Below are 13,065 nucleotides of genomic sequence, written 5' to 3' on the forward strand. Positions count from 1 at the left end.
TGTTAAAACAAGTCATGTGGCCATTTATGTAAATGAAGAGGGCCAAAAAGTGCTGTCCTACTGTGTTCTTGGAAGGAAAAATAAATATTTTCGTGAACAGAATTAATAAAGTCACAACTCAAATCCAAAGTCCATGCTCTTTCCTTCATTCCATTGGTCTCACAGGATTGTTGGCAAAGATTAAAAATGTGAAAACATCAAAGGATTTAGCATGGGATATGGTTTGTAGTTTGTGTTCTATAAGAATTGAAATTGAATCCTAAATATGGGTTAAAGTAGAAATGGGTCAAGTTGGTCTCCGTATTCTTTTCTGTTTTTTGTTTTTGTTTTTGTTTTTTGGCACAAGCCTCTCTTGGCCTCTCCTGATCTCTGTATCAGGAAGCTGTCTCACAGCTGGTCGGGCCCCATAGCTGTGCCCCTTTCTCCAACCCCATCCCCAGGAAAGTTCTTGTGCTCCATTGATTTCCTCAGGAACTTGCTCACTGTCATGTAGCATCATCAGCGACTTTCACATGGTCTGACCCTTAGAGTATATTTACTTAGTCTCTGGAGCTCTGTGCCCTTCTTGCTGCTTCTCAGCCTAGGCTGATAAGCTGGTCCCTTGTACGACAAACAGTGCACTCTGCTGACGGGGGATTCTAATTCTCTCACTTTCTCTCTTACAGTACTGAAGGTGAACAAGAGGAGGCCTTAAAGGAATCATCAGAGGAACTGAAAGGGAAAGACATGTATGGCTACCGAAGGGTTGCCTAAGGATACTGTGCAAAGTTTGGGTTTTAGGGGCATAGTATTTCCTTGTTTGTTTGTAAGAATCTACATTCTTCCCATTTTTACGTATACATTTAATGTGCGCCTGTTCTTCTTTCACCAAAAAGATGTGTTCTAAATTAATACCATCTTACAATCAAGGAAATACAGTGACAATAAAAAAAATAATGATGACAATATGTTAGTTATACTTGAGGTAGATTAAATCTGCTTTCCATACAAATATACTTTCATCTGTGGACATAGTTTATTTTCAGCTGCTGAGATATATTTAAAGTTAGTATCTCTTTGTAAGATATTCTCTAATATTCTCTTTAAGATCTACAAGCTACTCTAAGACAGTCTCTAATTCTGGCCTACTGCCAAATAAAGATTTTGGTCAAGAGCATCCTTAAAAGTACCTATCAGAAATACATTGTTTGATTTTTCTGAACATCTCCCAGTTACTGTGTGCTTTTGATTCTTCAGATCATTGACAGACATTCAAGACTTGTCTAGTATCTCCTATGAACAAGGTGGTTCTTTTAAGGAAGTCTCATGCAAAACACCCAAAATAAACCACGGACCTACTAGTGTCAGCACTCCCCTCAGCCCAGGTAAATCATAGGGAGGAGAAGCGTTTAGGGAGAAGGGCTAAGCCCCAGCCCCATTGGCTCTGGGAAGTTTTCTCGGTGGTGTTTTCTCACAGCATAGAGGTGTTCCTTTAGGGCCGAAGCTGAAGGAGATAACCCCAGGGGAGGCCAGGTGGGGGTGGTGGGGGTGGTTATTAAGCAGCTATAAGGAGGTTTTTTACTTTAGTGATAGAGACAGTGCAAAGTGTACTCAGTACCCTAAGCAGTATTGAATTTAGTGCAAATACATTGCATTCTCTAGAGTTTGTAACTTCAAACCTGTACCCTGTGCTTAAACATACATAGTTCTGAGTTCTGCAACTGCATACAGCCAGCATCAGTATCCTCTCTCTAGTGTCCTTATTTCCAGTATATTTGTGGTTCAAACAGTCTCCCTTTATTTTGATAGCCAAGTTTAGAGACTGTCATTTTTTTTACACCTTGAGGAGCTGTGTCTCAGATCAGTGATTATTTGAGTTATTAATAATTTGGAGAATCCCTGGTGTAGGTATAGAGTTGTATGGGTGTTTTTGTTTTTAAATACTATAAAGGATTCATACACTAACTGCCCTCTTCTACAACAGGGTCGATTTCTTCAACTGCCAGTTGCTATAAAGACTGCCTTGAAAGTACCACATTTCAAGTTAAAACAAGGTCTACCTCGTGCTGGAACAGTCAAGAATCTATTCAAACTTTGTCTGATAAATTTACAACTGTCCGAGAGAAAGCAAAGAGCCTAGATTCCCTTCTTACTTCCTCTGAAACTCTCCATTCAAGACAGACTGATCTTGTAAGTACACCAGTTCTAACTTACACTCTCGTGGAGTCAACACAAAGCCTCAGTAATCCAAAGTGCCATGATTTCTGCAAATCCACTTTACAAAGAAACAAGAAATAGGCGGGATCCTTTTCAGTCTTCCCTGGAACTCCTCTCTGAGTCTGCATTGTAGGATAGATTTTGGATTTTTGTGCCTTTTTTCCATCTGGAGATAAGGTTTGGCACCTTCCCTAAAGAGCCAACCTCTGCTATAGCTTGTGATGCTACTACCTTCACCTGCATTGTTGTTTCTCTCTAACCATACCCTACCTACCCAAGGAGGCTAGAGTTCTACTTCCTCCTTGAAGCCTCATCTGGTTAGTTCCCTGAGTTTTTATCAATATTCACCTCTGAACTCCTGAACTCACAGTCTGCTGTAAAAATACTTAATTGTATACTACTTTCTCCTGTCCTCCCCCTCCCCCCTATTGTTCTTTTTCCTCTTCTCTCTCTTCCTTATATTCCACATGTATAGTCTCTTCAAGAAAACTACAAGTTCCTTACTTGGCACTGTTCATTAAGAACCTGCTGAGTGATTATTCTGTGGCAGATTGATTACTGGCTTTGGCCCTCGGTGAAAAACCAACTGTCATCTTTGGGTATTTGACTCACAAAAGGTCTCTCTCTGAAGTAGGGCAATAAAGAATTTAATGCTTTCTTTCAACAAACCCGTTAATCAGGCAGGTTCTGAGTGCCGGGCACCATGCCAGGCCCTTTTCTAGGCATCCAGATGAGAACAAGAAAGACATACAAGTAATCCCTGACCAGGAGGAGCTTACCACCTAGTGAGAAAGGCTGCAACGCAGAGGTCAGTGCTGAGTGTTGCAGAGGCAAAGACTGGTGAGAAGGCTTCCCTGAGGAGGTGACATTTGAATGAGTTTGACTCAGTCAACAAAGTGGCTTCTTCCATCGATGATACACACGCTTAATCTTGGAAATGATTAAGCTGTACAGGCCTTTTTCGCTCAATACATGTGTCAGTTACCATATTTATGTCTTACTTACAGAAAAGATTGTCTTCATTTACTGGGGCTGGTTCCTCCAGCAGTGCTAAGGCACCTGACACATCATCCCGTGCCACCCAGAAAAGGAGTCTGCCGAAAGGTACCCTGTGTTTACTATCAAAATACAAGTTCATAACAGTGAGCCACTTTAAGGGGGCCTTCGTCTCATCTTTGATGCTACATGAGATTCAAACGAAAATACTATTTTCTCCTGATTATAAAACTAAAACATACTCATTATAGAAAACTTAGAGAATAAAGAAGAGCTTAGAAAAGAAAACCACCATTTAATTCTACCACCATTTTTTAACCTCTTGTACTATTTTGGTACGTACATTTTTTATATTTTTAGAAATATACAAAAATATCTGTTTTTTTAGGATAGTTGAGGTCACATTGTATATCAGCCCTGGCCTGCTTTTTTTCTTTGACGATGCATTTTGAGGATTTCCCTTGACAGTAAAAATTATTTGTAAATATATATATATATATAACGGCTGCAAAATAGTCCATTCTACATATGTTGCTTAATGAGGCCCCTGTGTTGAAAGTTGATACTTGATCTGCACCTCTGCTCCTTCCCTTAGGATAGATTCTTAGACAACAGTTCCAAATCAAAGGGTGTGAGCATGCTAACAGCTCTCGAGGCATATTGCCTTTGCCACATTAATTTTAATGTCTTGCATCTTTGGTACAACTCTTAGAATTTCCCTCAGGGGGAAAAGGATTTTGTGAATTATGCTGAGGGGTTCTGGTTAATGTTATCATTGGACACTTAGGGGAAGGCCCCAAGTGTGCTTGCTCCTATGTACCCTGGCTGATAATCTATAGAGAAAGGCCTCTACTTCCCATTTTCTTCATTTTGACTGGTCCAAAGGCTCTGTACCCTGCCAGCAGCCCTGTTCCAGACTGGGCCCCCAGCCTCGCAGTAAGAATTTGAACCTCACCTACTCCAAATATCCTTGGGGAGGGAGGGGCATAGATGAAGCAGTACTGGGGTAGGGGTAATGTAGGAAAGGATTTGGAATAAAAGCAGGGGGCAGGAGGGGTAAAGCCATTTACATATTAGGAGGTCTCAACCAGGACTGTTATTGTAAGAGGCTTTAGTTTGTTTCATCATTGAGAAATCCTAAGTCAAATCCATGTGGGAGCCCAGAAAACTAGCTCAGGTCCAGGAAGGTATTAAGTCATTTTCCTCTTTATCATTTTAGAACTAGTAGAAGCCATCTCACAGCATCACACTGACGAGCTACCACCACCATCTCAGGAGCTCCTGGACGAAATCGGTAAGGGATGTTCAATACAGAATGTACTCGGGGGCCCTGTTAGTTCTGGTCACTGGCCACAATGTAGTTCTTTGTTTCAGGCGTGAGCACTAGCACAGAAGGCCCTACGAAGGTCTAATTGAATGTAGAGAGTTCAGGAAGCAGCGATTTTCCAATAAAGTGGACCTCAGATTACTACTGAAATCTGGCCAAGATAATTGCCCTGTGTCGTCCCTTTGTTATTTAAAGAGTCTATGGTAATGATTCTAAGAGGAAATAACAACATTCAAGTGGTTTATTATGATGAACTTGTTTTATTAAAGGAATTCTTACTTCCTTTTCAAACCAAACCAGCCATACCTTGGAGGCCTGACGTCTGGATACTGAGGCCAAGACACCCTGTACTTTCCGTTTTGCCATTAGCGGGAGGTGTTGAAGGTATTGGCATCATGGATGAATCACTTTCCCGAGGGCAGAGAAGTCAGTGGCACGAGACCTGATGTGACCAGAATTTTCCATTTCAGGCAGAGACTGAGCAATCCTAGCTCAATTTTAGTTGCACAGCTGAGCTGATGTTGAAAGTAAATGGTGCATGGTCACAGACACATTTGGGGCAGTGGTTCGCTTCCCCAGGAATGACCTGATTGTTCTCTTGACGGCCTGGCTGACTAGCCCCTCACTCTCAGAGGAAGGATCTTATCAGAACTCTGGGTCCAATTCTTGGTATGGGGCCTCTAGAGAATTTCCTGAAGGGCATCTCTTGGTTTTTAGGGTCTCTGAGGTGTTGTGTCTCATCAGGAAGAAGGAGTTAAATGAGGACATACCTTGTGTGACTCAACCGAAAGCTACTGTCTTAGGCTATCATAGCCCCCAGCCTCTGACCACTGGCCTGGTGACCATAGGTGGAGCCAGTTAGAGTTGCCAGAACATTCCTTAGTTTCTTCTTCTGTAGTCATAGGCCTTTCTTGCCTCCCCACACCCTTTCCCTAATGCCACAGGGATGTGCAGGTGACAGGGTTGTGGGGTCAGGCTCTCAAGGCCCCCACCCCCACGCCCACCCTGACTTTCTTCCTCGGGAACTCCCTACGGCATCCTTGCCAAGTCTTCCTCTCCAGTTGCTCTTCTGAATACAACAATAAAACTGCTGCTTGTGAGAGAAGAGGTCACCCGCACATGGCCTGCTCAGGTAGACTCTCAGTGTCATCTGTTCCTTGGTCATGGCTGAAGGCAGTACTCGTAGGCTCCTTTGCCGTCTGATCTTGGTGATGTTTTTCCTCTGGATCGCTGTCTTTCGTCTTCGGTCACCATGTGGACCCCTGCCCCCTTTCAGCAGCTGTCACCAAGCTTCTTGCCGGGCTCCAACCTCATGGCACGTGCTGTATCTCAGCGTACTCTACAGAACCCTCCCTCATTGAACTTGTGGGAATTATCTGGGCCAGGTTTCTAGGGGATGTCTGTACTTTGAGATGGGTTGGTCATTTTCCAGAAAGACAAAGGGCAGAGGGCATTCGAGTAGTTTCTCCTAATAATGGGTACTCTTAGCCAATTATTGTATATCATCACTATGTTGTTGTTTTCACTCAAGAGAGCTGTGGGGAGTGACCTGGAGCTGACGCCTGCGCTTTGGAAGGCCCACGTCCAAAGCCCTCGGCTTCTGACAAGGACCTAAAGGGAAGGGTCCTTCAGAACCCTAGAATATAGGGGATCCTTTCAGACTACTTTTAACAAGAACAAAAATGGGTTTTTAATTTCAGCTTCTATGAAATGATCTTATGGGGCCCCTCCCTCGATGCGCAGAAGTTGCCCGGTGGGGCCTGCTTCCTGCCCTGTGCCTGCACACTACAGGCCGTGCCCGCAGGCAAGCCTGGGGCGCCTGTCTGCTGCCTCCCAGCTGTCTGCTCGCTCTGGGAGCAGTAGGAGGCCCAGTGTGCTGAGCTTAGCACATGTTTGTCTTGGTCTAGTGAGCATTTCTGTAGGGGCTGGAAATTACAGATATTCTTTGCCTTCTGTCTTTCCCATAAACTTAGTAAAAAATGTGAAATATAGGCCAAGAGAGATGGGGAAATTTGGGCGTTGCTCTGATGCTGTTACAAACTGTGAGAGATTATAAAATAGAGATTAAGAGCATAAACCTTAGAACTAGACCGCCTGGATTCAAATCCCGTTTCTACCTCTTACTATCTGTGTGGTTTAGGTAAATTCCTCCTTAGCCTGTCTCTTTAATTTCCTTTCCACATCTGTTAAACTGGGACAACAATAATATGATCAATCTCATAGGGTTGTTGTGAGGATTAATTATGAACATTAATCTTGAATTAATGCATATAAATCAGAGACAGTACTTGCCATATAAGGACTCTGCACTTATTATTTTTATTTTTATTTTTAATGTTGTATGGGATTGAATGTCCTAAAGCATTTGTCCTAATGTCCTAAAGAATGTCCTTAAACTTTATTAGTCATTAGAGTCATCTGGAGAGCTGGTTAAAATACAGATTGCTGAGCCCCACCCCCAGAGTTTTTGATTCTGGTGGGTCTGGGATGAGGCCCGAGAATTTGCATATCTACCAAATTCTCAGATGATACTGAGGCTGCTGGTCTGAGGACCACCATTTGAGAACCACTGTCCTAGAGAATGATGTGACATGCAAAGGAAGAAATATGTTGTCTTCTGCTTTTGTATTGGACAGAGGAGCTGAAGCGGCAGCAGGCTTCATCCACAGTGTTGGATGAAAACACAGCAAGTCCTCTGAGCATCACTGCAAATGGTAAGCCGGCAACCCAGATCTTTCTCATCAGGTTCTTGTGGTGACACTGGCCTTGGCAGCACGGTGATACATTAGGGAGTGTGGACCTTGAGGTCAGGCATAATCCCACCTTGATTCTGACTCTACCACTTTTGTATGGCGAACTGTTTAATGTCTCTGAGCTTCAGTTATCCTCATCTGTAATGGGGATGATAATTCCTACCTCATGATGAATAGCTCCATGCACAGTGCCTGGTACATTGTAAGATACTTAACAAATGTCAGCCCCCTCCCCTTCGTAGGACTGCTGGCAGGATGGAATGAGACAACATATGTAAAATGCCTGGCATACATTAAAGGGTACTACCCTTCCCCACCCAAATTTTTTCCCTGGGTTTCCAACCTAGAAACACCTAACAAGTGAGAACAGGGTGGTCCCCCAAAGTAAGTCTGTGCAATCTGTTTTCAGTGTCTCTTGCCTCCTCTTTTATGTATTCTTTTTTCCCTCTGTTTCCTCTGTCTCTCTTGAGCCTTGGCACAGGCAAGGTTTCCTGTAGCTTCACCTGGCACTAAAGAGCTCACAAGACCCCAGAAGCAGCTGCTGTGAATACAGGACCCCTGCAGACTGCCACCTGGCCCCCTGCTCTCATGGGAAGAGGAGAACTAGTGCATTGCAGACTTCAGGGCCCACTGATTAGCCCTAATTTTTTGCATTCCATTTTAAGGCAGTCTTTCTATTTTTTTTTAAATTAATTAATTTATTTTTTAAATTTATTGGGGTGACAATTGTTAGTAAAATTACATAGATTTCAGGTGTACGATTCTGTATTACATCATCTATAAATCCCATTGTGTGTTCACCACCCAGAGTCAGTTCTCCTTCCATCACCATATATTTGATCCCCCTTACCCTAAGGCAGTCTTTCTTAATTATCATTATTTTTGTTGTTCTAATAAAGTGAAATCTTTCTTCTGTTTTTAGATCAAGGTCATTTAGAAGAACAAGAAACCAACAGTAAAAAAGAAGATAGCAGTATGCTTTGGACCAAAGAAACTCAGGATTTAGAAGAAGACACAGAAAGGTAACAGAAAAAGCTGGACTTTTGAAAGGGATCTAAAATACTATATTAGTATGCATTAGTTTTTCTTCTGATGTTGACAAATACGAAGAAGGAAAAACGTGGTCTTTTTTCATACTATTCTAATTGCCCCTATTCCTAAAAGGTTTTTAAGAAATTTTTAATTGTGGTAAAATACACATAACATAAATTGTTAATTGTGCTGTGCACTAGTGTTAATTATATTCACATAATTTTGCAACCAGATCTCCAGAACTTGCTCATCTTGCAAAATTGAAACTCTATACCCATTAAATAACTCCCCATATTCTCCTCCCCTCAGTTGGTAGCAACCACCATTCTACTTTCTGTTTCTATGAATTTGACTATTCTTGATATCTCATATAAGTGAAATCATACAGCCTTTATCTTTTTGTAACGGGCTTATTTCACTTAGCACAATGTTCTCAAGGTCTGTGCATGTCACATGTCAGAATTTCCTTTTTAAGGGTTAATTCCATTGTATGTGTATATGTGTGTGTATCACATTTTGTTTATCCATTAATCTGTTGGTAGACACTGGGTTGGCTTCCACCTTTTGGCTGTTGTGAATAATGCTGCTATGAACATAGGTATACAAATATCTCTTCAAGACATCCTACTTTTAGTTCTTTTGGTTATATACCCTGAAGTGGAATTGCTGGATCATATGGTAAATCTATTTTTAATTTTTTGAGGAAGTACCCTACTGTTTTCCATAGCAGCTGCACCATTTTACATTCCCACTACCAACATACACATTCCAGTTTTTCTCCACATCCTTGCTAATACTTGTTATTTTCTGTTTTTTTGATAGTTGCCATCCTAACGAGTATAAGGTGACATCTCATTGTTTTGATTTGCATTTCCCTAATGATTTGTGATGTGGACTGTCTTTTCCTTTGGAGCAATATTTCTTTGGAGCAATATTTGTTCAACTCCTTTGCCCAATTTTTTATAGGGTTGTTTGTCTTTTTTCTTGTCAAGTTGTTTTCTTGTTTGTTTTTACTTTATTTTGTGAGACAAACACAGGTTTTGGCTTCTTTCAAAACATTTTAGTTAAAGGCCTTAGAAGATCATTTTTAGATCTTCCTAGCCAAATAAGAGAAAATGGGGGCAGTCATCCAGACAATTTGGTCTAAAAACACAAGGTTGCCTCAAGAAACCCGATTCTCTTCCTGATTCAGAGCTCTCCTTTGACCTGTGGTGTAAAGTAAACCACTTCATCATCTGACCTCATTTGCCTCCTGACTTCTCTTGCCTTGTCCTGTCGTTCAGGGCCAGGACTGGGGTGAGGCGAGTGAGACACACTCCTTGGGCACAAAATTGACGGAGGCACCAAAAAACAAGACAAGTGCTATTTTAATAGATAATGTTTTAAAAAATCAAAATAATGCAAAAAAAAATCCACGATGAACAAAATATCTGAATTTTAAAGAAAGACAGGATCTGAAGCTGCCCTTGCACCACTCGCTTCATCCGAATCCTGGTCTTGTGGATCCTTAGGGTAGCCCTGCAGAATTCTTTTAGCTGCATTGATAGAAAACCCCACCGTCGTGCTTAAATGAGTTTGTCTCACACAACAAGAGGCCCACAGGTTGGTAGGGCATGGCTGGTGTAGCAGCTCAAAGATGCCACCAGGGACATAGGCGCTTTTGATTTTCCTAGTCTGCCACCCATAGCAGCAGCATAGCCTCTGTCCTTTATTTTCAGGGTTGTCACCTCCTGGTAGCAAGATGACACCAGGCAGAGATAAGAGGGTGGGGCAAAGGAATATTCTGGCTGACTCCGCCCCTTTTCATCTGGAAAGCAAAAACTTTCCCAGAAGCTCTTCCCAGCAGATGCCCACTTATATCTCATGGCCAGATGTGATGCATGACCACCCTCAATTGCAAAGGAGACTGGAAATTGAGCTTTTAAGCTTTTCAACTGCTATAGAAGAGGAAAGCAAGGGAGAAGAGTGTTATGAATAACTTTTGGGTAGTGAATCCTGTTTCTGTCACACTCTTCAAAGGCTAAATTATTATCTTTAAGGAAAAGAGGAGAGACCTAGAAGAGAAGGTCTGGAAAGTAAAGGAGGACCCTAAAACTCTGGGACCTGTGAGGAAGTAGGGAGGGAGAGGGTTTTAGGGGAGACAGAAGAAAAAGAGGCAAAGGAGGAAAAAGGAAGATAGTTACATATATATATATATATATATATATATATATATATATATATGTATATGTATATGTATATGTGTATATATGTATATATGTGTGTATATGTGTGTGTGTGTGTATATATATATGTAAACTTTTGTTTATTTAAGTGTGTTTTTCCAGGACCCATCAGCTCCAAGTCAAGTATTTGTTTCAATCTAGTTGTGGAGGGTGCAGCTCATAGTGGCCCATGTGGGGATTGAACTGGCAACCTTGTTGTCAAGAGCACAGCACTCTAACCAATTGAGCTAACCGGCTGCCCCTAAATATATATCTTTTAAGTTTTACGAATCTCCTGGCCATAATGTATGATCTAACTCCAGTCCTTCCATCTCCCCAAAACACCTTCAGTAAACATGCCATTCAAGGCTAAAGAAGAGTAGCTAAAGAAGACCAAGTTGCATTTAATCATATAAAGTGCTTTGCACATGATCAGAAGTTAGCTATGTCATTGTTGTCTCTTCCTTTTCCAAAAGGGCTGGCTGTGCTGGACACGGACAGATGCCCACAGATGCTCCATCATCTCAGTCCCCGGCACCAAGCCAGAGTGGAAGATATTTTTCAGATGGGTGGGACTTTTCAGGCCTTCTGAAAATACTCTCTGCATCCTTTAGCCTCAGAGGCAGTTCTTAATCCAAAAAACTTGTAGGAATGTGTGTACAATTTTCACTTCAGGTGGAAATTGACTTAATGACTAAGAATTGAGACAGAGTCTAGCATTGGATTTTGGAAGTGATCTCATGGGTGCCGAGGCTTTTTGTCAAGGGATTAAAGGAGGGTTTTGTGCACACTTAAATCAGATCTAGGTGACCTCTACAACTCTAGATACACTTTCAACCAAGCTCTCGTTTTCTTTTATATATAGTAGAAGCACAAGTTTGAAGGTCCCTCCCACGCTAAAGTGCTATGACTCCTTGTCAAGGGAGAAGGGAAATGACTGTTGTCTAAGTTCTCTTCACTTGTCCTTGGACAGAGCTCACTCTACTCTTGATGAGGACCTGGAAAGATGGCTGCAGCCACCTGAGGACAGCACAGAGCTACAGGATCTTCCCAAGGGGTCTGCAAGGTTATTTCTTGTTCTCCATCAGGAGATCATTTTCTTCTTTCTCACGAAGGGGGACTAGATTTTGGTTTTTTAAAAAATAGCTTGACTCCTTGGAAAATGAATGTAGATAAGCCAGCCCTGACCAGGTCTGCCCCTCTTCCTCCAACCACCCATAGTGCTCAAGGGATTGGTCAGCAGATTGATATCAGAATAGAGAGAGGCCTCCAAGATTGCTGTATCTTGGCCCTGTCACCTTCAACATTTTCATCAGTCATTTGAATTAAATCAGCAAAGGCATGCTTATCACATTTTTAGATAACACGGTTCTAAAATGAATTCTAATGTGATGGGTGGTAGCTTGTGGATTCAAAATCGTCTTGACATGTGGAAATGCTAGATTTCTCTAAAAGATGAAGGTGAGCATTTGGATCCAAAAGGATAGAATGTGAGAGATCGGACCTAATGGAGAATTTTTTATCAGAAGCTCCGATTCACTGTAATTTTCACTAAAGGCAAAAAGTATGTCTTTTTATTTTAATTTTTTAATTGGAGAATATTGGGGGACAGTGTGTTTACCCAGGGCCCATTAGTTCCACGTACTTGTCCTTCAATCTAGTTGTGGAGGGCACAGCCCAGCTCCAAGTCCAGTCGCCGTCCTCAATCTTTAGTTGGAGGGGGCGCAGCCCACCATCCCTTTCAATGTGGGAATTGAACCGGCAACCGTGTTGTTCAGAGCTCATGCTCTAACCAACTGAGCCATCCGGCCGCCCCAGTACGTCTTAGTTTCATATGCATAGTATTTAGCATGCATTTTGAGACATGGTAAGAATTCAAGAAATTCTTGTTGAAGGAGGCATGGCCAGTGACTCCGTGAGGCCTCAGTTTGATGCAATTGCTAAAAAGGTCAATGCAGCATCAATGTTGAAAAGACAGAAATGTACTGACCAGATCGAGGTGATGTCTCACGCTGGTGAGAGGACTTCTTGGACAGTATGGGGCTCTTTTCCAGGTGTCCCATTTTTAAAAGGCACATTCACAAACAGAAGAAGGTGGCCATCAAGCAGTCAAGGGTCTGGAAACCATGTCATATGAGAACAGCTGAAGGAGCTGGGGAGTCTCAGCCTGAAAAGAGCAGATGGGGTGGAGAATTTGATAGCTGCCCTCAAATACCTGAAATACTGTAAAGTGAAGAGAGTCAGCTTACTCTCTTCTGTTCCAAAGGACAGAGCTAGTGACTAGAAACTGCATTGTAAGGGATTTTTATTCAATAAAGCACAAACTTACTGATAGCCATAGCTCTCTGGGACAGAAAACAGCTGCCTTCACACTTACTTTAACAACAGCTCCTCCCCTCAAGCACAGGCTGGCTGACTGTTCTGGGGCATTTGGTCAGAGGCAGAAGATAACCGGAAGGCCTCCTCCAGCTCACGAGGCTATGGTTCTGTCAGTGATGAGAGGTTCGAAGGAAAAAGTCCTTTCACCCTAGCTGGCTCTGTTTGCTCTCTGGATGTT

At 42.2% G+C, this 13,065-nt stretch overlaps 1 protein-coding gene across 3 annotated transcripts in view; it reads left to right on the forward strand.

The window, feature by feature from the left end:
* The window catches only part of TEX14 (testis expressed 14, intercellular bridge forming factor), a 62,981-nt gene that overhangs the window by 46,995 nt on the left and 2,921 nt on the right, over nt 1–13,065 (forward strand). For all 3 annotated transcript variants that reach the window (XM_088802119.1, XM_088802120.1, XM_088802121.1), the window contains 8 exons: nt 666–728; nt 1,237–1,364; nt 1,964–2,169; nt 3,204–3,300; nt 4,412–4,486; nt 7,156–7,233; nt 8,195–8,294; nt 11,482–11,574. In XM_088802119.1, the coding sequence (XP_088658245.1) occupies nt 666–728; nt 1,237–1,364; nt 1,964–2,169; nt 3,204–3,300; nt 4,412–4,486; nt 7,156–7,233; nt 8,195–8,294; nt 11,482–11,574 (840 nt within the window). The remainder of the gene's footprint in view (nt 1–665; nt 729–1,236; nt 1,365–1,963; nt 2,170–3,203; nt 3,301–4,411; nt 4,487–7,155; nt 7,234–8,194; nt 8,295–11,481; nt 11,575–13,065) is intronic.

This window comes from Rhinolophus sinicus, chromosome 12 (genome assembly GCF_057876585.1).
Source record: "Rhinolophus sinicus isolate RSI-liver-muscle chromosome 12, RSI-T2T, whole genome shotgun sequence".
Lineage (NCBI taxonomy): Eukaryota > Metazoa > Chordata > Mammalia > Chiroptera > Rhinolophidae > Rhinolophus > Rhinolophus sinicus.